Below are 23,132 nucleotides of genomic sequence, written 5' to 3' on the forward strand. Positions count from 1 at the left end.
ATGCCCGAACTAATTACTGCATTGTCCACATGTGGTAAGTCAGCCCCTGGAGCTGACAGAATCAGCTATGAGATGATCAGGCACTTACACATTGACACACTTTACACAATACTCTCTCTCTTTAACAAAATATGGCAGAAAGGCCGCTTTCCAAAAGCATGGAAAGAGGCAATCGTTGTACCTCTTCTAAAAGAGGGGAAAGAACCATCCTTTGCTGCTAGTTACAGGCCTATTGCCCTGACCAGCTGTTTGTGTAAGCTCCTGGAAAAAATGATAAACCGACGACTTTTTTACTTTCTGGAGTTTCATGGTGTTCTAGACAAAAATCAGGCAGGGTTTAGGTCTGGGAGATCAACTACAGATAATCTGGTTGCGTTTGAATCGTATGTTAAAGACGCTTTTGTCCATAAACAGCACTGCTTCTCTGTATTCTTTGATATGGAGAAAGCCTACGATAGAACGTGGCGATATGGCATTCTATTGGACTTGCAGTCGTTTGGCCTTAGTGGCAATATACTCAATGTTATTCAAGACTTGTCTGATCGCACATTTCGTGTCCGTGTGGGGACTGCCCTGTCTAGAACATTTGTTCAAGAAAATGGCGTACCCCAGGGAGGAGTGCTGAGCTGTGCACTGTTCATTGTTAAAATGAGTTCTCTTAAAACTGTGTTGCCCCGGACTGTTTCATACTCTGCCTACGTTGACGATATCCAAGTTAGCTTTAAATCCTGTAATCTGTCGATATGTGAACGTCAAATCCAATTAAGTGTCAACAGGCTGGTTACATGGGCTGAAAGAAATGGTTTTAAGTTTAACGCTGATAAAAGTGCTGTTGTTGTCTTTTCTAGGATACGCGGTGTACAACCTCTTCCTTGTATCACGTTAGGAGGTCAGCCGATACCAGTGAAAACGGAACACAGGTTTCTAGGTATTTTGCTCGACCACAAGCTCACATTCATACCGCACATTAAATTACTAAAAGTAAAATGCCTGAAAACAATGAACATTTTAAAGGTACTATCTCATCAGTCCTGGGGTACGGATACAAAATGTCTGCTAGCACTTCTTAATAGTGTTGTTAGGTCAAGAATAGACTATGCCTGCATTGTATACCAGTCTGCAACAAAAACAGCACTCAAAATGTTGGACCCAGTATACAACCTGGGGCTTCGCTTGGCCACAGGGGCATATCGAACAAGTCCTATTCCATCCCTTCACGTCGAATCAAACCAGTGGTCTCTAGGGTACCAGCGCGCCTACACTGCTCTGATGTATGCCGCAAAGATGACTTCTTTGAAGGAACACCCTCTGAATACCATAATGAAAAATAACACAACTGATCATCTCTTTAAAAACCGACCATCCATAGCTCCACCTTTCCCGCTGGCAGTTTCACACCTCGTCAGCGAGTTTCAAGTTCCTCTCACTGATGTCTACTGTACCTCAGTTCATGATTTGGTCGCTCCGTGGGACACTTTCCCAATTCACTGTGACATGTCCTTTAGAGAAATTCAAAAGAAAAATGTACCAAACTTTGTCATCACTCAGCATTTTCTGTTCCTCCGTGACAAATACAAGGCAGCTGAATTTTACACAGATGCTTCAAAAACTACCACAACCGTATCCTGTGCTGCAAATGGCCCCCTACTTAATATATCCAAAACAATGAACAGGAACACAAGTATATTCACTGCAGAGGCCTACGGTATTCTACTGGCTTTGAACCACATTCTTCGAAACAAAGTTAAGAAGTCAGTTATATACACAGACTCTCTCAGTGTCGTCTGAAATCTTTCATCTCGGAAGATGAGTAGAAACCCTACTTTTAATTGTGTTTTAAGAGCTCTCCACTCTGTTTATGGCCTGAAACTCATTGTCACAGTTTGCTGGGTTCCTGGCCACTGCGGCATTCCTGGAAATGAAGCTGCTGACCGTAGTGCTGCAGCTGCCGCCCTTCGAAGCAGAATAGACGTAAACAAGGTCCCATATCAAGATCTGAAACCTTTTGTAAAAAGAAAGCTGCGGGACCACTGGCAGCAACAATGGGACAGAGAAGTAGAGAACAAACTACATGTCGTTAAACCCAAAATAGAAAAGCCCCCTGCTGAAAAACATGACAGATTTGTGGAGGTAGCCCTATGCAGATTGAGAATTGGCCACACACACATTACACACTCATACCTTTTAACGGACGCAAACAAGCCACACTGTCATCGGTGTGGGGAGCAGCTCTCAGTTCTGCACATGCTCATTGAATGCAAGATGTGCAACACAGAGAGAAAACGTCACTTTCAAGAAATATACACTCATTGCATACCCTTGCACCCTTCATTATTTTTAGCAGATAGACCCATGTTTTCTTACAGAAGAGTCTTTAATTACCTTGCCGATGTTGACTTCTTGAAGTACATAACATACTCCCCATGATCTCACTTGGCCTCATGTTCCGTCACAAAACAATGGCGGTATTGTGGGGTTTTTAACACCTTGCATACCAATATTTCTTACTTTTAATTATGGCCCTATACACCAACTTCCATAGTTTAATTTTGATGTAGTGGATTTTTTACAGATTCCATTTTAATATCGTCTCATAGCATCCCACCATTGTCATGGCGCTCTTTGCCCTCGTCGGCCTTGCGCCATAAAACCCTAAATCATCATCATCATGCATGGTCCCATCGCAGCGTACTGTAAGAGCAGATCATCTCCGCTTTCAACGAAGTATCGTTTATAACGAAGCAATCTTCCGGTCGCGAGGATTTCGTTCTAACGAGGATTTATTGTATGTGGAAAAGGTCCGGTGGCAGTTTGTGCATCGATCTTTTGACCGAAGACAAAGTCGAAAGAAACACGCTGGAAGGCAATCTTCGGCGTTCGCGCGAGCAGTGTGTCTGGCAAAAAAGATGCGCGCAGAGGTGAACGGTTTACGTTGCTCTGCGGCGGTCTCGCTGCGCGTCTTCGCATCGTAGGGGCGAGGCTGCGTTTTTCACGACGGTGTAGATGTTAGTGTGGCGAAGGCTAACCGGAGAGGAAAAAGAGGAAATAAACTTTTTTAAAAAAGGAAAGCAGCTTCGCTCAGGGGGTGGCCGTTGCCCAGCGGGTTTTGGTAGGTAGCAAGCACCTGATCCAAAACCTCCTAGCTCCTCAGAGTTAGCTCCCTTGCTTGGGAGCTGACTCTGCTGGGAAAATATCCGAACATGAAGTTAAAGTGCGTTTCTGCGCGATTTCGACGAAATCGGACGTTCGCGCGGAAGTTATCGCGCGTGAACAAACACTGCGGAATCCTTTAGCCTGCCTGTTACGCCAGCTGCCGTTGAGTGTTAGCTCTTACCCCGCAAATTATTTTGAGCCCGCGAAAACAACTTTAATCACAGCACCATTACGCTGGCTTTCAAAGTCGCTTGGCAGCAGATTAAGCATAGCGGCTAGCGTATGCCACGCTAGGGTCGGCGGGTAGCGGGACCCGATTGCGCAAGCGCGTGGGGGCCACCCCTCGCCGGAACGGGTGCGTGGGCTTGGCGAGGCGGGCCGCTCGTCCCCGCGGAACGAATACGCACCTGCCCAGTCGGGTATCCCCGCCAATCGTATAGCGTAGCGTAGTTTTAGCATAGGGGCTCGCGTACGCTAACGCTACGGCGGCGGATTACCGGTACCCGGCGCAAGCAAGCGCGGGGACGGCGAGGAAGTCGCTCTTTACCGGAACGAATGCGCACCTACCCAGTTGGACATCGGTGCCCGCCGATCGTAGCCAGGCGTAGGCTAACGCTACGGCGGCGGGTTACAGGGACCGGCGGGTGCCCATGCGCGCGCGGGGGCGGCGCCCCTTACCACCGGAAGAAATGCGGGGGCTAGGCGAGGCGTGGGTGCCCGTCCTGGCGGAACGAATGCGCACCTCCCCCGTCGGGTATTGGTGTCCGCCGATCGTAGCGTAGCGTAGCGTGCGCTTAGCCGCTATGCTGGAACTGTCTATTGATACCCCCCCCTGAGGCTCCAGGCTTCGACGCACACTCTTCGCATTTGGTCTTTGAGCACATGTAACAAGCAACGCATGTAGTACGTTCACTTCACGTTTCTTAACGTTGCTTTGCCTCGGCTGTTACTTTTCCGGACGCTTGCGGCGGTGTACCGCAAAACGAATGTTCGTCACGCGGCGTTTCTTGACTCCGCGGAATCAAAGGTCTTCAGCGATTCTATCTGTCGCCGAAAATATAATGTCGTAATAATCATATTTGAGTGGATATTTGAGGCGTTTGTTGAACTCATTGCGCAATGAAAACTTGAATAGCACCCTTTCTTGGAAACCGACACCTCAACACATTTCCAAGGCGCTTTTTTTTTTTTTTTTTTCAAGCCGCCTTTAATCGTCGGCTTACTACCCCGTGTTATCTGGCGCTTTGTAAGCCAAATAGGCGCGCAAAAGCGTTGACAACCACCGTCGTGCGAATGGGTTTGTGTCTTGTATACTGCAAGATACCCAAGTGGTCAAAATTAATCCGGAGCCCTCCACTACGGCGCGCCTCATCGCCTGCGTTGCGTCGGCGCGTTAAACCTTACAAGTATACTGCACTGCGAACGTGTGTGTGCTGAGTATATTGAGCGTGCTCTTGCGCATGCTGTTCCTGCTCCTTCGTGCAGGTGCCAATGTGAAGGGTGCTGGCTGTGCTCAGAGGAAGGACCCTGGGCGCACTCGAGCTCGAGCTTGGAGGAGAGGACCGAGGAGGTGGCGCCACGGGTTCCCGTCCCAGCGACGCCCACATGGACGCGCTGCTCGAGCCCTCCCGGGAGGTGGTGAGTGCACTCAAAGTACGGCTCCCTCGCGACTGCGAAGCTCTCCGTAGCACGAGCTACGCTGTAACAACGCTACAAGTGCCAGGCAGCGTGGGGGCCTGTGCAGAGCCTCGTGGAAAGCGGAGAGGAAAGCTGTGGCTGTGAGTGCGGTGTTCGGAGGCGGCGATCCGTCGTATCAAGCACAGCGGCGCAACAGTTACGAGTACCCGAAACGCAAAACTAAAAAGCACTCAGCGGCGTTCTATTGGACATTATCGCTTTCCCATTCACAACTTATAAGGGCTTAGGCGCCCCCTTTTTTTTCCTGCCTGATCTAGAGGCCTTGATGATGCCTGATGGCTGATGTTTGTGCTCGATTTAGCGCAAGCGGGCTTTGTGAAGCTACATACGAAACGCGCGACACAGGGGTGAGGGGGGCGTTAACGTATGATTCGAGGTGTCTTCACGCCGCTGTTGGCACTGCCGGGCGGTTCGTCCCAGTTAAGGGAGTTAAACATTATTCATTTAATCAAAATTGCATATATGCCCGCGTCGTTTAACGGGGAGCTGAACTTCGAAGGAGTTAGCTTCTGGACAGCGGTGCTTACACCTGCACAAAGCGATCACTTCGTTAGCACGGCCACCGGGAAAATGAGAACTTGAGTTATGTAAATATACTATACGCCTCGAGATTCGCTATCGCTGCGCCTCCTGCCGCCGCTTCTCCGCGGCGTTTGCGGGATTAGCGCTGCGTGGCTGATAGGTGGTCATGCAGTGTTTTGGTTCTCTTTCGCTTCTCTTTGCCTTTCCGCGCACTAAACAACTTGTTATGGTGACGTCTGTAAGCTAACTGGACGTTTAGGGTGCTTAAAAAAAACAGCTGCGTCTTGGTAGAGCGCTCGAACGCCAACAAGAGCTACCCGGGGAGGCGGTTCTGAGCGCTTCTCGGCCGCTCTTGCGGGCGTCGGCAACGGCAGCAGCATATCACCGCTGTCACCTTCGAACACGTCAGCACAAGTGAATTCTATTTATTGTCACCTCGTTTAGGCTTGATATTGGCACTGTAAGAGGCTGGTTCGTTTTGCAGCGCAGACAACAAATTCGGCTTTGCTCATATGTACGTCGTAGAAAAATATGTTTCAGGGATGTGATAACCCAATAGCTGACAAAAACTTGTGCCTTTCATGGGAATATAAGCCACGCGAAAATGTTAAGTAAACTCAAAGGCTGTGCATTGTCAGATATATGCTCACTCATGCCTTATAGTAAGAACCAAGGTATATGTTAATGAAACCACGGGGAAATGAATGGTCTGCAAGTCAGGAATAAATAGAATAGTCGTACGGGAATGAAAAAAAAAAAAACGAGTGCAGCTTCTGAAATGCTAAAGACGTTTGTTTGAGCAAGGTAGTATTCACCAGACCAACTATATGCGAAATGCACTGATATTTCGCTAGACATGGGGGGGGGGGGGGATGGGGGGGGGGGCTGAGGAGGAGGACGCTCAACTATCGTTGTTTACAAATGCGGAGCGAAATCAACGGATGAACGTTTTAGTAATCACACACACAAGCTGCGTGTTCACTTTTCGTTTGTTTTTCGCCTTCAACGAACGGCTGATCACTCGGCGGACGCATTTTTTGAAGAATACAGGGTAGGCAGTTCACAAGAAATACGAGGTGTCGTTAAAAGTGTTGACTGATTGATTGCAGGGTTTAACGCGCCGACGCAACGGAGACGATGAGGCACGCCGTAGTAAAGGGCTCCGGATTAATTTTTACCACCTGGAGATCCTTAACGTGCGCCGAAATCTCGTACACACGGGCTCGTTGGAAGAGTGTCGTATCTAATAAGGGTCTCTGATTTCGGTTTATGCTAGATTCTGCAGTCTCACTGTGTCATACGACGATGTTTCGAAGAAGAGTTTGGTCGCGGACGCGGATTACTCTATAAGCCCATCTTCGCGCTTCTCGTGGAGGATAAATGTAACAGATGAATCTTTGCGAGCCCTCACCTCGGGACAAGACGACCCAGCATTAAATTTGTCGTCGTGTGCTGACTCCGGAGTGTAATTTTTCATTATCCATCGTACTTCTTTGGTACAATGTTTGCGAAATTTATGCCGCATTGGCTTGTTCAGGGTACTGATCAATATCTGATATGTGATATTGGCAGGCGTAACTTTCGTGCTGTCAGGTATGAGTGCTCCGCTGGCTTTTGTAGTGCACAAAGTCGATTTACATCATAGTGTGTATGGCCGCAACATGACCATCGGAGGAAACACTGCTTACTGAGACACTGCCACTAAATTTCAGGGCAGTGGAATTGCAATCAGCTGCATGCAAATGTTGGCTTCGGGACGCCGGCCTGTGACACACGCCCGGCACTCATATAGATCTTTCTAAGATCGCGTCATAAACGTTTATACTCTCGTGAACACACCAGGCTTGCAAACAGAGTGCCTGCTCCACGTTATTCGGTATTTCGAACGCGGACAAACGGCAAATCGCTGTCTTGAACGAGCCCCAAAAGCAACGGCGACAGGGGGGAGCGGGCCGGGGACTCCCGCGCCTGCTTTCGAAACGGGCCGCTAGGGGGATTTCAGTGGCGCCCCTACAGGCCGCGCTCGAGGCGTATAGCTCTTGCCCCATTCCGCGGTTGTTTTGCAACCTCTTGTTTTTGTTCCCATATTCCTAGGTTTTTTTTTTTTTTTTTTTTCACTTTTTGTCGTCGGCGACAGTGTTTGCTAGAGGACTACCTGTTTCTCGCGCCAGCCTGGAGATATGAGGCGACATCTCTTGGGTGGAGATATGAGAAGGCTTATGTCCTGAGAACGAGGTGAAATAATTTGACGTGAATCTTGGCTGTCTTTCCCGATGTGCAGTGACGGATGAAGTGTCGCAGTGACTGACGGCCACGGCTGAGGTCGCACCGTGGCTCGCTTTATCGCGTGGGCAGATCGGCTATCATTGACTCAGAGGTTCATGCAGTGTTGCCGCGGTTCAAATTATCGCCACCTGTGCGTTTCTTTGCAAGCACCTTTTGGTGACGATGGATCCAGCTGACCTTTAGTTGTACGACTGCATAATGCTGCGATTACTGTGATCGAGGTGTTAGGCAGGGGATTGATGGGTGCCGATTGAAAAAAAAAATAATAACCCCTCGTATTTGGTGTTGCCCCCGGCAAAATAAGTATTCAGTGACGAAGTGGATGTGATTCTTCAGTCCAGAGCCCAAGGGACGACTTGGCGGTCTCTACCCTGTCCAGGTCAGCGCTGGTCATCAGTTCACCCACAGCTCGCGGCGGGGAAGAGGGAAAGATGAATGATTTGATTGATTGATTGATTGATTGTAAGGTTTAACGTATCGCCGCAACGCAGGCGATGAGGCGCGCCGTAGTGGAGGGCTCCGGATTAATTTTGACCACCTGGGGATCTTTAACGTGCGCCGAAATCTCGGAGACGCGGGCGTTTTTGCTTTTCGCCTAGATGAGCGATTGCAAATGTCGTTCTGAACCGCTTTGCGAACCGCTAGTTCTAACACGGAAGACGACGCGGGAGTGGGAGCGCTGTGACGGCAAGCTGTGCCGTCGGAACTGAGGTGGTCTCGACACACACGTGCGGACGTGTGCACGTTGTAAAATGCAACGATGGTAATTTCAGCGCTCTATTCTGGTGATAACTGTCTCCAGACGTTGCGCTTCCTTACGGGTATACCGCCTTTTAATAGTCTGTACTCGTCTGCGGCAGTATTTCAGGACGTCGAAAAACTTTATACCGCATTGTCCAGGAATGCTGGAAAAGCGGGCTTTAAAGCGGCTTCGAATAATTGTTGCCGGGCGTGGGCAGCTTTCGCTGGAGACAGTCGTTGTTTAGGTTGAGTCAGTTGTTAGTCCGACATCGCCCTGCCCGTTTCGCGTTACGTGTGCGCGTCTCTCTCGCTGGTTTTAATTATTCAAAATCGCCTCATACGTCGGGAGGGTAGGAGTAATGAGGTATTCTTCGCTTCGAATAAATGCCTTTTTGAAGCAACTTCGAAGCTGAGATTTCTGTGTATGTGATGATATCTCCATGAAATTTGGACCGTAACCGTTTCGTATGAAGTATTTTAAACCTATTTTATTCTTTGCACGGGCGAGAAAGTCGGGAACAGAGCCCCTTTCGCATGGCCGCCGCATTTCCTGCTTCCGCGGGTTCTGCCCAAGCGCACAGGAGGCGTGCTACACCGGCTGCGACTTAACGTTGCATACACCCGAAGCTTCTTGTTTAAGCTGGGCTGGGTAGAGTCCCAGTTGTGTAGTGTGCTCTACTACCGACAACATCAGGCACACTTTAAGCCGCTGCCCGCGATATGCTATAGTCAGCGGGCAACAGCAATGAAGGCACTTGTGCGACTACGACGTGGAGGTCTTCTAGAACTCTCCCACTTCCTTGAATCCTGGCGAAATTATGATGAGGCAGTTCTGGGAACAAAAACTCTGCTTACTTTTCTTGCGGAAACAGGGCTAGAAGGGGTTCTGTGAACCCTCTGAACACAAACATTTTATAGTATGCGTGCATCTCACCTCCCCGTCCCCCCATCTTTTTTTCTCTCTCTCTATTTTCCCCTGTCAACTCACTGTATTCACTCCCATCTGGAGTAGCAAGCGGCTGATCTCTTCAGCTTTCATTAAAGGTTTTCTCTCTCACTCTCTTTCTCTCTGGGCTCCGCGTAGCGTGACGAAAGCCTGGCTGCCGAATTGTTTACATCAGGCCGCACGCACGACGCGAGAGGTTTAGGCTTACCATCACGGCGTATATTTGCTGGCCGTTTTCTCTATCGGCACTCAGGAAGAGTCACAGCGCGATTTTTAACAGTATTGTCATCTGTTTTTGCTTTGACCGTGTATCTTTGTTTTCGCCGATTGCGAGCGGTAACGCGTTAGATATATCTGCGTCGTTGCGCGGCTATTCTCCATGTTGGCGTTGGCTGCGTCGCGCACCGTGCGGAACGGGCGCACGGTGGCTTATAATTGAATAGATCATGCATCTCGACAAAATTTTCGCGTTCATCCGCGTCGCCCTGTAACAGAGCGAGCGACGGAAAGCACAGGGTGCAGAGGAACGCCGCGTTGCGGGCTTGTCGGGCTCATCAGGCCGAGTCTCAAGTTCGCCGAGGGTGATGAAGAGATTCTCGCGCGGTGCCAAACATCCACCCGTGTAGTGCTTTAGGCGCACACTATCAAAACACTGACGTAATTGAAGTGATCGTCGTGTTAGCCGCCAGAACTGGCGCGCGACGCATAATTATTTAGTCCGCGATCGGTCATTTATGCATGTCATGGTTATGGGGCCGCAAAAAACAAACAAAAAAAAAAGCAGAGAAAAACGCGTCAAAATTTTCGTGTTTGTACTTGCGCAAAAAAAAAAAAAAAAGAAAAAAAAACAACCACAGTCGTTACGAGATGGCAGACCAAGTTTCTCGTCACGCGGCGAACCCGCCAAGATGGTGACGCGTTGCGTTTTCGACCGGTCGCGTGACAAGCGTCTCCAGACAAAAAGGAACAAAAAAAAAGGAAGTCTTCCCAGCCTTTGGCAGACACCTGTTGACGGCTGTAGCTAGCTGCACGCGTCGCCTTCGGTCCCCGCTCGAAAACGTGCGCTCGAACAAGAGCGCGCCAACCGGCTGCGTACTCGGCGGCGGCGGTGGCGGAGGCGCCTTCGATCGGGCCACGCGTGGCGCCGGGGAAAAACTTGACAGCAGCGGGTGATTCAAGGCCCGGGCCCCGGACTAGCCGAGTGTTCGTCACCCCGCCGCGCGCATTCAGTCCACTTCCCGAGTCCCTCCGGCACGACCGCTCGCCGCCGCCGCCGCACATGTCGAGCCGCACTCGTGCGCGGTCTTGATCAAAGACGTCTTTGTCTCGCGTGGCGGTTTCCCGTGTGGAAATGCTTTTCACGCCTCTTGACTCTTGGGTGGACGTTGCTGTTGCAGCTCTGGCTACTTGAAAGATCGAGCTGTGATTTCGAACATCTGTCGTAGAGGTAAGCTGTGTTAGCTGTTCTTCCACTGAGCTTACTTTTACCTTGGTGTAAAATCGTGTTGCGTTTGGTAGCCGATTGGAAATCAGTCGTTATCGTTTTTTGCTGCGATGGCAGGTAGTTTGATCGGTGATTACTGAAAGGTAATTAATGAGAAATTCGAACCGGGATTTCGAACGTCTTATCTGGACGTGAGCTGTGTTCTTGTTCCACTGAGCTTACATTTACGTCAGGGCAAAATTGTTTTCACGTTTGGTAGCCGGTTGGAAAACAGTCGTTTACGTTTTTTGCTGCGACGGCAGGTAGTTGATCGGTAATTACTGAAAGATAATGAGTGAATTTGAAATGTTATTTCGAACGTCTTTTGCAGATGTAAGTTTTGTTCTTTTTTTCACTGAGCTTCCTCTGAAAGGTAATTAATGAGAAATTCAAACCGGGATTTCGAACGTCTTATCTAGACATGAGCTGTGTTCTTCTTGTTCCACTGAGCTTACATTTACGTCAGGGCAAAATTGTTTTCACGTTTGGTACGTTTGGTAACCGGTTGGAAAACAGTCGTTTACGTTTTTTGCTGCGACGGCAGGTAGTTGATCGGTAATTACTGAAATATAATGAGTGAATTTGAAATGTTATTTCGAACGTCTTTTGCAGATGTAAGTTTTGTTCTTTTTTTCACTGAGCTTCCTTATACGTCGTAGTAAAATTATCTTTGTTTGGTAGCCAATTGGAAAGCAGTCGTTTTCATTTGTGGCTGCGACGGCAGGTAGTTGATCGGTGATTACTGAAAGATAATTAATGTGCGAATTTGAAGTGTGATTTCGAACGTCTATTGTAGATGCAAGCTTTGTTCTTGTTTCACTGAGGTTCCTTTTACGTCGGGGTAAAATTGCTTTTGCGTTTGGTAGCTGGTTCGTTTATTGTGGCGACGGGGATAGTTGGTCGGTCATTGATGAATATGAATTAATTAGCCTTTCTAACTACGATTTTGAACGTCTTTCGCTGTGCTGGCCGTTTCACCGTCTCTACTTTCACGGGGTGAAATTGTTTTTACGTTTGGTAGCCGGATTGAAAGCAGTCGTTATCGCTTGTTGCGGCGACGGGGGATAGTTGGTCGGTCATAGCCGGGAGTTAGGTAATAAAGGTAGCTCTGCTTATGGCCGGAAGTACGGATGTCGACAAGTCTTATGCAAACAGGCTTCGCTAAGTGCCTGCCTGCTCTCGGCGTCTCTCCTCCGTAAAATGTGTAGTGCTGTGTAAAAGCTGAACTGATAGGTGTAGGGTTTGGGATTTGGTGTAACGCTGCTGCTCCGACACAGAGGAAGCGCTAATTCGTGTCTGTTTCATCGTTTATTGTTCCCTGAATTCTAAGGCTGCGTTTGAGCTGGTTAAGTGTGAGGTACCAAGCCGGTGTATGTACGTATATAGGAGAATCCCGTTACGTAGAGCAGAATCCCGTTAATAAGGAAATCGCTTAATCGGGGCTGTCGCTTAAAAGCGAAGTCGCCAGGCGGGATCGCCTTTTAATACAAAAAAAGTTGTGGTACCTCAAGAAATCTTGCTAGGCGTGCATTTTATTTCCTTGGACGGAACAGACTTTGCACGTCGCTTTATTGTATACTGTTCGAAATGACTTTATACGGGCGCTGAAGGAGGGGATAGATCGCTGGGCAATTTGTTGCCGCTGTCGCCGTTAGGTACGGGTGTAAGTTAACGGTAACTTTCTAGTAGTCGACACGTACGCAGAACTGTTTCTAGCCTTTCGAGAGCCTCGGTTTTCGAAGCGCACGCGGTACTTTGCTGTTTCATTTCTGCATCTGTTGTAGGTGGTTCGGAGAATGTCCGTTTGCTTCTACTTCTGCTGCGTGGGCGCTGTGTAGCAAACGTTGGGGAGCGCGCTTGTCGTTGTAACCCCCCGGGCCGCTGTCGACCGGGATGACGGCCGTCGCCAACTGGTGTCCGGCAGAGATGACCCGTTTCTTTGCCGCCGATCGTCCGCAGTGGGATGGTGCAGCAAGCGGACGGCAACAATTGTTGGTGCGTCTCTCTCTCTCTCTCTCTCTCTCTCTCTCTCTCTCTCTCTCTCTCTCTCTCTCTCTCTCTCTCTCTCTCTCTCTCTCTCTCTCTCTCTCTCTCTCTCTCTCTCTCTCTCTCTCTCTCTCTCTCTCTCTCTCTCTCTCTCTCTCTCTCTCTCTCTCTCTCTCTGCCATTGCCCTACGTCGAATTTGGGGTTGATACGTAGTAGTAGTTATGCGTCTCTTGCACGTCTAGGCCGCAGTCAGGCGTGACGTCGGCGTTAGACCACACAGCTCGGCAGTTTAGTCTCGTTGGAGACACGTTTTCCTTGTGTTCTTGAGCAAGGATACGACAGTCCCGGTTGCCTGACACTATAATACGGGATGTTGCTGCAGTCGTGCTAGTGTGCGCTGTCGTGGATGCCTGCTCGGATAGTTGCCGCAGCACGGCGTCGATGGGTCTTAGCCGGATTTGGGCGCCCGAGTGGCTGTAGATAACTCACGAGGGTGTGAGGTGCGAAGCTGTTGCTTAGCTCAACGCGAGTGTCATCCGCCCTTCATTGTTTGCTTAACGGTACTTGGGGTTGGTTGGTTGTTTTTGTTTTCCCGGGCATTGAGTAGGACGGGGTAAGATTATAGAGATCTTAGTGTTGATTATCTGCCCTGTGTTATGATGAGCACGTGCATGGAACACGGATGGTGTGGTCAGGCGAGGCTTCCTTATACGTCGGTGTATGGGCTCGGTGCGCTGTGTACAGCCTACGCCCTCACTGGTCTCGTGAAGCTCAGAGCACTTTTTTCTGTAGCCTTTTTTTTGCTTTCAACCACGCAATGATGGCAGGAAAAAAGCAGATGAACAAGTCCTGTCAGCTGTAATTCCTAGTGCGTAACAGTATTCAATGTCGCTCCCTGCCGCCCCGTCAAGGAAGGAAGGAAGGAAGAATGTAGAAGAAAGGCAGGAAAGTTAACCTGGCTAGAGCCTAGTTTGCTATCCTGCACGAATAGTAACAGAGCTTTCGGCATTAACGAATAGCAATCCCTACACCGTGGCTGTGCACTGTTCAAGGTTCGCCCGGGTGATCCTTGGATAGCGTACGTGGCTACGTTTTGAATGTACATGCGTTCGTCTTTGATCGTACTAAGGAGGTATTTATGTCTTTTACAAATACCACGCACTTAACTTTTAAGGATTGGTATGATTGCATGCAGAGGGTACGTCTACAAAAAAATGTGGACAAAACACTAACTGTGCCCATCCTCTCGAGCTGTTCTGCGTCGAGTTTACGCAGACGGCTACAATAAAGTTGATTCCGCGAATTCACATTTTGTTAAAAAAGGAATCAATCAAAAAGCTGGCTTTAGACTTTAGAGGTATTAACGCAATTCAGGGGATGGGATGGTCGAGTTGTGCGTGCTGAATCCGGACGCCGGAGTCGGACTATCTTATGTACAAGACCACGCAATGGGCCTACGGTTAATGGGCAAGTGGTAGTCCCCGTTGTCCTCCGACGTTCGCGCGTTTGAACCAGCGATAAAACGTGCGATATAAAGGCAGTGGGAATAGCCGTCCATGGCGATGGAAAATTAATTGATTAGCTCATTATTTTTCTTTTACGTCGTAACCTGGTTCTATCATGCGCACGATGAGAAGTTACCGAGGTATTTGCTGCTTCGTGCCTCGCAAGGGTTTTAAAAGTGCGTAGTCCAGTTGCTTTGAGTTCGTTTCAGGTGCCCGATTTCCCGAAACGCCTTGCCGCGAATTCTTTGACGTGTTGCGCCGATTTGGATTTGTCGTCGGTGTTTTCACTGAGGTATTCAAACGGTATTAGTGCCAGTAAAACGCGAATCTGCGTGTTTTGAAAGTGCATAACTACTCATTTTTTAGTGTTAGTGGATGTTCAAACAAGACAGTGAAAGCACAAAACTTAAATTTGAAGTTTAGGCGTATTATCAAGTAACGCAGTCATCAGCGCACAGTATCTGGCTTACTGGTTAGTCACCTGCTGCCTCTGCTATGCCATTGATGTAAATGATAAGCACCGAACTTTGCGGCTTTTTATTTATTTCAAAAAAACCCTAAAGGCCCTCTGGGGAGGGTATTACATAGGGTAGGGGGGTTACAAAGGTGTCACATAAACTAGAACAAGAACAAAAATAAACACAAGAACTAAAAAATGGTACAAATCATTAACATTGCTAGAGTGAAAACAAATACAAAAATTAGGTAGAATAATAGGAACAGCTATTGGTACAGGAACTAGAACAAACTACACCGATTATAACCACATGGTATATTACAACATGTCATCTGACAAGGCAAGAACTGAATGAAATGACGCATGAAATGATACATATTATACATTGATATTTTTGCTCAAAGCATTAGTAAATTTCGTGGTATTAGGTTCAGTAACAATGTTTGATGGTAAATTATTCCAGTCTATTGTGGTACGAGGAGCAAATGATTCGGCAAAAGCAACGGTATGACATGTGATGCGTTTGATTTTGCATGAGTGATCTCGACGAGGAAAAATGGCGGCGGGTTCACACATAAATTCGTTATGAAGGCATGCATGGTAGTACAGTTTATGAAATAAAGTTAAGCGAGATATGTTGCGACGATGCGATAAGGTTACAAGTTCAGCACGATTTTTTAATTCGGTTACGCTGGTATAGGGTGAGTAATCAGATAAGATGAAGCGGACAGCACGGTTTTGTAAAGCTTCTAAGTCATTTATTAGATATGCCTGATGAGGATCCCAAATGGCTGACGCGTATTCTAGTTTAGGGCGTATTAGTGTAATATATGCTAACTTTCGTAAACGGGCGGGTGCATGTCTGAGGTTACGTTTAAGGAAACCAAGCGAACGGTTAGCAGACGCGAGGATATGGTTAATGTGATTATTCCATGTCAAGTTACTGGTTAGATGTACACCAAGGTATTTATAGCTGGAAGTTCTGTCCACGAGGCTGTTGTTTAATATGTAGGATGCTGAATTTTGGGAGGCGTGATTAGTAAAGGACACTAGTTTTGTTTTAGCAAGGTTTAGAGGCATTAGCCAGGTTGAGCACCATGTGTTTATAGCATTAAGGTCAGATTGTAGAATATCGTGGTCATGGTTAGATTGAATTTTACGGTATAATACGCAGTCATCCGCAAATAACCTTATGTTAGATTTAACGCAGTCTGGTAGATCATTAATATAAACTAGAAAAAGCAAGGGCCCGAGTACACTTCCCTGAGGAACACCAGATGTTACGGGGACTAGAGAGGAGTTGTGATTGTCAACTGTTGTAAATTGCATCCTGTTAGAAAGAAAGTCTTTTATCCATGTTATAACAGCAGAGTCGATGTTCAGTAGCGTAAGCTTGTGAAAAAGTCGATGGTGAGGAACACGATCAAATGCTTTTGAAAAGTCTAGGAAAATTGCGTCGACTATAATTCCAGCGTCTATGGATGAATGTATTTCGTGAATGAAGCCAGCTAGTTGGGTGTCACATGAATAGCCTTTGCGGAAACCGTGCTGATGCCGAAAAATAAGGTTATGTTTTTCGAGGTAGTTAATGATCTGGGAGTGAATAATATGCTCCATGAGTTTGCATATAGTACTGGTTAGTGAAATAGGGCGATAGTTTAGGGGTGAGGTACGATCACCAGATTTGAAAAACGGAACAACCTTCGCCACCTTCCAGTCATGGGGTATAACGCCGGTGGTTAGAGACTGTTGGAATAGAGCGGATAATATTGGGAATATGCTTTGTGCTATATTTTTTAGAATAGTTTTATTTAAACCAGTGTTGTCAGTCGAAGAAGAAGTCTTGAGATTAGTCAGAAGAGAAAATATGCCAGCATCGGTTATGGTTATTTCAGGCATAAATGCATTAGTGCTACTGCGTATGGTTGCCTGTGGGAGGGAAGATTCGACTGTAAATACCAAGGAAAATGTTTTGTTCAGTAGTTCCGAACAGTCACTGCCAGTTATTATTACGCCGTTCTGATCAGTAAAGACGATGTCGGGATTATGCTTGGGATTGATGACACGCCAGAAACGCCGAGGATTATTTGTTAGCATGGATGATAAATCACGTTGAAAAAACTGTAAGCGCGTGGTTTTGAGCAATTTTTGATATTCTCTATCACATTCCTTATACCGTTGCCAGGAAACAGCTAATTTACTTTTGTCAGCTTGTCTGAATAATCTTTTCTTCTTGTTGTTTAGGCGGCGAAGTTTCTGTGAAAACCAAGGGGCAGTATTATCGGATTTAATAGAGATGACCGGGATGTACTTATCAATCAGATTAGTGAGGGCGTTTTTCAGTAGTAACCAGTTTTCTTCGACGGTCCGCGACAAGTTATCTGTTAGAAAGTCAATGGCAAAAAGTGATAGTTCGTGGTTAATACGATCGAAATTGGCTTTCTTGTAACATCGAATGAGCTTGCTAAATGTTTGCCGCTTGATAAGAGGAGGAACTATGCGACCGGTTAGCACGTCATGATCGGATAAACCATTAAGATGTGTTATATCAGAGCATATATCTGCGTTGTTAGTCAGTACCAAGTCAAGAATATTCGAACAGTGGGTTGAACGCCGTGTTGGGCTTGTAACTAATTGGGTGAGGTTGAAATCAAGACAACATTGTAGAAACGCATTAGACTCGGATGGTGTGCTAGAAGATATTTGATTAGACCACGCTATGTCAGGGAAGTTGAAATCCCCAAAAATTATTATGTTTGAGTGCGGAAACCGACGAGCAAGTTCGGCAAGAATACGACGGAATTCTGCAGTGAAACCGTGTGAACAATCTGGAGGGCGATAAAAAAAACGCTAACAATTATACTACTGGATTTGAATTTTAAACCTATATCTCAACACTCGTGATATCTCAACTCGTGATATCTCAACTGGGAATGACTTCGTTCAATTAAACGGGCAAATTCAGGACGGCGTAACGCAAATAAACCTATCGTGCATTATCCTTATCAAGCAGGGGTTGAATGTTCGCTGAAAAGCTTGCTGTGAAACTCAACAGGTCTACACAATCTGTAAAGATGGCGTCGAGCCGTCCTCGGTTATAAAGTCGACGTGCATTATCGTGCAATAATTTGACCGTGAAACAGTTGAACAATCTCGGAGCTGTGTTGCGATTAGGAAAATAATGTCTATTTTTATTTTGGTGCCATGCACTGCTCTCGTAAATGGTTAGATAAGTTTAGATATAGTAAAAATAAGAGAAGTATAAAAATAACTTAGATATTATTGGCTTGTTACCAGATTTGAGTACTGACATGTCGCTCGACATCCTTCTCTAACCGAAGTGCCGAATCAAAGAATGAAAGAGAGCCGTTAGGTGCATTACCAAGTATAAACTGAGTATGAAGTATGAGCTAAATATTAAGTTGCTAAATGAGGCGAAAGTTGCGCAATTTTCGTCCCGTCTCTGCCGCTCGAATTCGGCGCATCCAATGCTCCTCTTCTTTTTCGCGATCGGACCGGGTGGGGGGGCATTTGTCTCCCGATAGCGAGGTGGAAGGCGGAGGGGCCCGTCTGGGAGAGGGGGCGCGGCTCCCGCGTCACTTCCCGTCACGTGGGCGCGGCGTTCGGAGGGACGCTTGCGGCAGGGGGCGCGTCGGCGCGGTCCGTTGGAAGAGGGCAAGAGGGAGCGACGACCCCTGCGGATCGAGGAGGGAGGCTTGTGTTGTCGGTGCTGCTGCTGCTGCTGCGTTGCGCCCCCCCCACGCGTCGCGCGTCCTCTCCACACGGCGGGAGTTGAAACCGGCCGAGCAGTAGTCCAAGGTGCACGTCCGCCGCGCGGAAGAAGTCGTTGTGTCCCACCCGGTCGGTTGTCCCCCGAGAGACGTGTGCGCCCTGAAGCCCGAGCGAGGAGTGGTGGTCTCGTCGTCGGCCGATGAGGATGTGTCCCCGCCGCCGGGCCCGGAGGCCATCGCGGATGCGGTGATTACGGACGACCACGGCACCGCGCACAAGACTGTGTGCCCCGCTAACCTCCGTGCGCCCTGTATGTGCGTTCTGTGCGACCAGGCCGCAGACGCGGACATGCTCTCCGAAGTGGACCTGATGGTAAGTCTCATGGCGGAAGCGCTTTTCGAGCGGAGCTCGCCCGCGTATGTACCCGGAGTGGCGTCGTCGACCCGCCGTCGGAACTCGGGCGTACTACGTACGCTCTTTCCGGCGGCGCGCGCTCCCACCCGTCTTTGTTCTGGTCCCAACGAACTCGGTTCGTCCGAGAGCCGCCTTTCGCCAGCTTTCCTCGGCGTGGACGCCTCGGCTGCGAACCGGCTGTTGTCCGAACGAGTCGAGCCGCGTTGAACTGGCGAGCACGGGTCAAGGATATCGTGACCTTGTACGGAACAGCGACCTTGGCCGTGGTCCCCCCCGGTCCCTAGTGCGAGGTCGACGCTCTTGGTTGCGCTGGCCGCTCCGCGATTGCACGATTGTTCACTCCATCGCCAGCAGCCGGGAGAACACGCTTTCCGCGTCCCGTGCGGGCGCCCGGGGAGAGAGGGGCCGCTGCGAGTGACGCGCGGGCTGTTTGGAGTTACGAACTTGCCGGTCGCCGCCGGGCGTTGCGATGTTTCTTTGTCCGAGACCGCGATTGCAGTGGCGGCCGGCAAGTTTGTTGACATTGGCCCCGCTACTGGGGGGCTCCGCCCGACGCGATTCTCGGCTTGATTTCGTTTCGCGCACGTGCAGCTGGCGTGCTCGAAACTTCGCTGCTGAAACAAAGGATTTGTGTCGTGACTGTTGTTGTGGGACTTGCTTTTGTGCTTCCTGAAGTGCTAATGCGCATTTTGGGGGAAGTAGTGGTGCTTGAAAAACTACGATGTTACGCGTACGAGTCACAGCTACGAAGTGAAGTCGCTTCGGTGGTGCGCATCGACGTCATACCAGCTTGCCATGAGAAGCATGGCTTGCAAAACTACGACAAAAGCGGTCGGAGGTGCTTGAGAGCACTGAGCGATTGTCGTAATTTACAGTTGAACGGTGACATTGTTATGCGCGCGCGTCAGCGTCATTCTTTCGGTTCGAGGGGGTCGAAAGCCATGGTCACTGATAAGCACCAGCTGCATGTGATTTGTTTCTCATATTAGGCTTGATTCTATTGTTTTACGTTTAACGTCTATTTAAAGATTTCCTTTCATTTTCCGGCGTTTGTTTTCAATTCAACTCGATATGCTGTAGCCTGAAACCAAGATAGTGCTTCATTCTGCCGTTACAAAAATTGTGAAACGTTTGTTGTCAGTGGTCGCTTACACTTCCTCCCTGAAATAACTGCTGGGGTGTTTGTTACTCGTCCGTCTAGTCTTCAAAAGGCAACAGCGCGTAGCTCCAGCCGCCCTATGGTAGTCAGAGGCTTTGAGCAGCGGCTTTTGGCCTATAAGTTGTGCAAACAATGAACGGAAGCCGTCCGTGCAGTTCTCAAAGTGGAGCAGTTCCAACTAAAAGCAGGTAATATGGGATTAATGTTTGTCAATATTCAGTGCCGTACGCAACCAACACTTGTGTCGGCCTCCCGTGAGTGAGTTTGAGCGGGGCAAGGCGCGGACTATCGCCGCCTTCGCAGTAGCAGAGTCAGGCAGTAGTTTCTCTGCCCCCCGGGGAATGATGGGAGCAGCAGCAGCGTCGTCTCGTGACCTTGACACTCTGGTCGTGCACCTTTTTTGGGAACTGCCGCTCCCCGGACGCCCGCTTTCTTCTGCTTTTTCTGCCAGGTTCTTGCCCCCACCGCAGCTGCCAAAACGTTACACCCCCCGCTCCGGACGCGTTCCTCCACTGCTCTCTGATCGCGCTCCCCACCTTTTTTTTCTTTCTTACCCGTTTTCTGTGCTTCGCGGAATTTGGGCTCTGCCGATCCTGTTTTTCGTCTGCCCCGCCGTGGGTGCACTCGTTTTTGTTGGGCGTCGCCTGCCCAGAGAGCGCGGTGCCGCTTCGCGCTCTCCGAGCGCGTACCACACGATTTTTCGTGCCACAGCGACTATTCTGTCATACGGGTGCGTCTCCGCTGAAGGCAGCTTGGAAACTGCTTACCAGCGAGGTTAACCTGCATTTACGGATCTTTCAGGGTGCCTTTACAGCGGCCTGTTTCTTCGGGACTTATTTTGGTTTTGCATATTTGCTTTTTACAACCAAAATAATCAACTCAAAACTGCGATAAACGGTTCAGGAATGATAAATTGAAAGTTAGGAGTGTGGTAGGTAGTGCTTTGAAGAACGGAAGGAGCCCGTAAAAGAAGTACATGCGACGAAGGCCTGTCGTTTTTGTGCCCCATTCTTACGACAAAGTTTGTACTATATCATCAGCAATTCTCGCTATAGCGTAATCGCTTTGTTCGAATTGTTTCACGAGTCCCATAACGGTGTTCAGACAGCAAATTATACCCAGTTTTAACGACGTGTCTCTTATAACGAAGCCATTTTATTGTATCGATGACTTCGCTATAACGAGGTTTGCTGTACAAACAACGGAGCGTGCAGCTTTCGGTAAATGTTGCTCTTTATGGCTAGTGGATCTAGCAACTCCGCGCATGCGCTGCACTCTGGGATTAAGAATACGGCCTGCTTCTGATTGGTGCATTGTGTTTTGAGGAACCCTTATTTTGTGCTCTTTTTCTTTCGAAGTACTGTTTGGTAGGACGCCTGCTCGACGGAGTCACGCTGTAAAAAAAAAAAACAAAAAAACGCCTTGTTCTTTTCTGCTCACTTCCCTTGCATCCGCGGGCATCAATATTCGTGCACGGCTCTTGTTGATAACGACGAACCAGGCTGGTGGTGCAAGCAGGATGCGGCAGTCTGGGCCAACAACCTGCGCATCTTGATCGCTGCACAGTGAAGTGCGATACGTAACTGAATGCACAGCGTCGCTTCGTTGTGCAGACGTTACGTCGAATGGCTGGCCTAAGCATGTGATAAGCGAACTCGCAGAGCTTTAACCACCAGTTCCTGCTTGTAACGTTCGTGTACACGCTTGGTATTTCCTTTTTGTCTTAAGAAAGTTTATCAAGGAAATAGAAAACGTGCTCGCAACCCTGCAGCTCGCTCTATTAAGTCATATCGCCATGGCGAAAGGAAAACAAAGCCGTACATTCGGTAAACGAGTCCACACCGCTATTCACGTCAAAGCGCTGTTTTTTTACAATTTAAGTTTTCTTTACTTCTGTTCTCGGAACTATAGTTTTGCTGCTAACAGTTAAGCTACGAGCTACTTTCAGTGACATTAAATAAAATCAACCCAACCAGCAGTAACAGTAAACGAAGAATTCGGCGAGTACTTTTAAAGTGGCTCCATTTCCCTACGTGGTGTGGCGAAATCTGCCTCGAGGTCGAAGGAAAACAAAACATTCGCGACATTCACCTTCCGAGGTGTCGCAAACCGAGCCGTCACCGCTTCCGCATACGTGTTGTGTAATGGCCTCGCGGAGGGCTCTGAATTGCGGCGGGCCTGTTCTCGTCCCGCGTCTGCTGCTGCGACGACGCAACAATGCCCAGGATAGAGCGGAGGAGGAGGAATGCGTTTCATCGTGCAATGACCGGCGGTGCCAAACGCCAGAAGGTTGGTCGTTCCGCGGCGATTTCCTCGTGAAGGGTTCATGCTCCGTCGCGGCGGCAAGAAAGCGGCCTTCCCCGCCGTGCGCTCTTCCTGTGCGGGGCTGCCTGCTCTCCGGGCGTTCCTCCTCCGCTCTTCTCTGCCGCCTTCTCCTCCTGCTCCGCTCGGGGTCGACGGCACCGGAGGGTATCGATCGGCGTCTGTCGCTGCTGCCGCCGCCGAGAGCCCGCTTCGCACTGGTCTGGGGAACGCGCCTCCTTGTTCTCTCTGCCTCCGCTGCCTCCTCTGCAGGCGCTGCCGCCTCTCTTCCCTGTCGGCCTCCTTCGCCGGCAACATTTCCTCCACCCCCTCGCCCTTTTTCTGGCTACGTTTTCTTCCCCCCTCTCTTTTCCGGTAAGCATTAGCCGCTGGTGCGCCACCTCTCGCGGTCTTTTTTCGTTCTTCAAACTTCTCCCTCCGCCTCCGCTGAGTGGCTGCGCCTCCTCTCTCGACCGCTCCTTTCGCGCTCTCTTTTTCCCGGCTTGCCCTTGAACTTGGAGCTTGCTGGCGGGAGAGAGGAATCTCCTCCTCGCCTCCTTGGTCTGTTCTCTCCAACGACGGTGCACATCGTGGTGGTTCCGATGCCCGCCTGCTCCTCCGTACCCAACGTTGTGGCTCAAAAGTGCGGCAGTAATTTTCCGCGACGAAACTTCAGAAAACTTGTTTTTCTCGCGCGTACACATTTTTGTGAGAACAGGGTTTCAATAACTTTTCGCATTCGTTGAAC

General features: G+C 49.0%; 1 protein-coding gene across 2 annotated transcripts in view; it reads left to right on the top strand.

The window, feature by feature from the left end:
* The window catches only part of LOC144174772 (protein brain tumor-like), a 106,421-nt gene that overhangs the window by 45,710 nt on the left and 37,579 nt on the right, over positions 1 to 23,132 (top strand). The window contains exon 2 of one of the 2 annotated variants that reach the window (XM_077703649.1): positions 4,639 to 4,791. In XM_077703649.1, the coding sequence (XP_077559775.1) occupies positions 4,759 to 4,791 (33 nt within the window). In that variant the 5' untranslated portion in view covers positions 4,639 to 4,758. Of the gene's footprint in view, positions 1 to 4,638; positions 4,792 to 18,441; positions 18,883 to 23,132 lie in introns of those variants that run through there. The other variant, XM_077703648.1, reaches the window with a different exon arrangement.

This window comes from Haemaphysalis longicornis, unplaced genomic scaffold (assembly GCF_048455015.1).
Source record: "Haemaphysalis longicornis isolate Haplotype H1 unplaced genomic scaffold, Haemaphysalis longicornis Haplotype H1 scaffold_3, whole genome shotgun sequence".
Taxonomy (NCBI): domain Eukaryota; kingdom Metazoa; phylum Arthropoda; class Arachnida; order Ixodida; family Ixodidae; genus Haemaphysalis; species Haemaphysalis longicornis.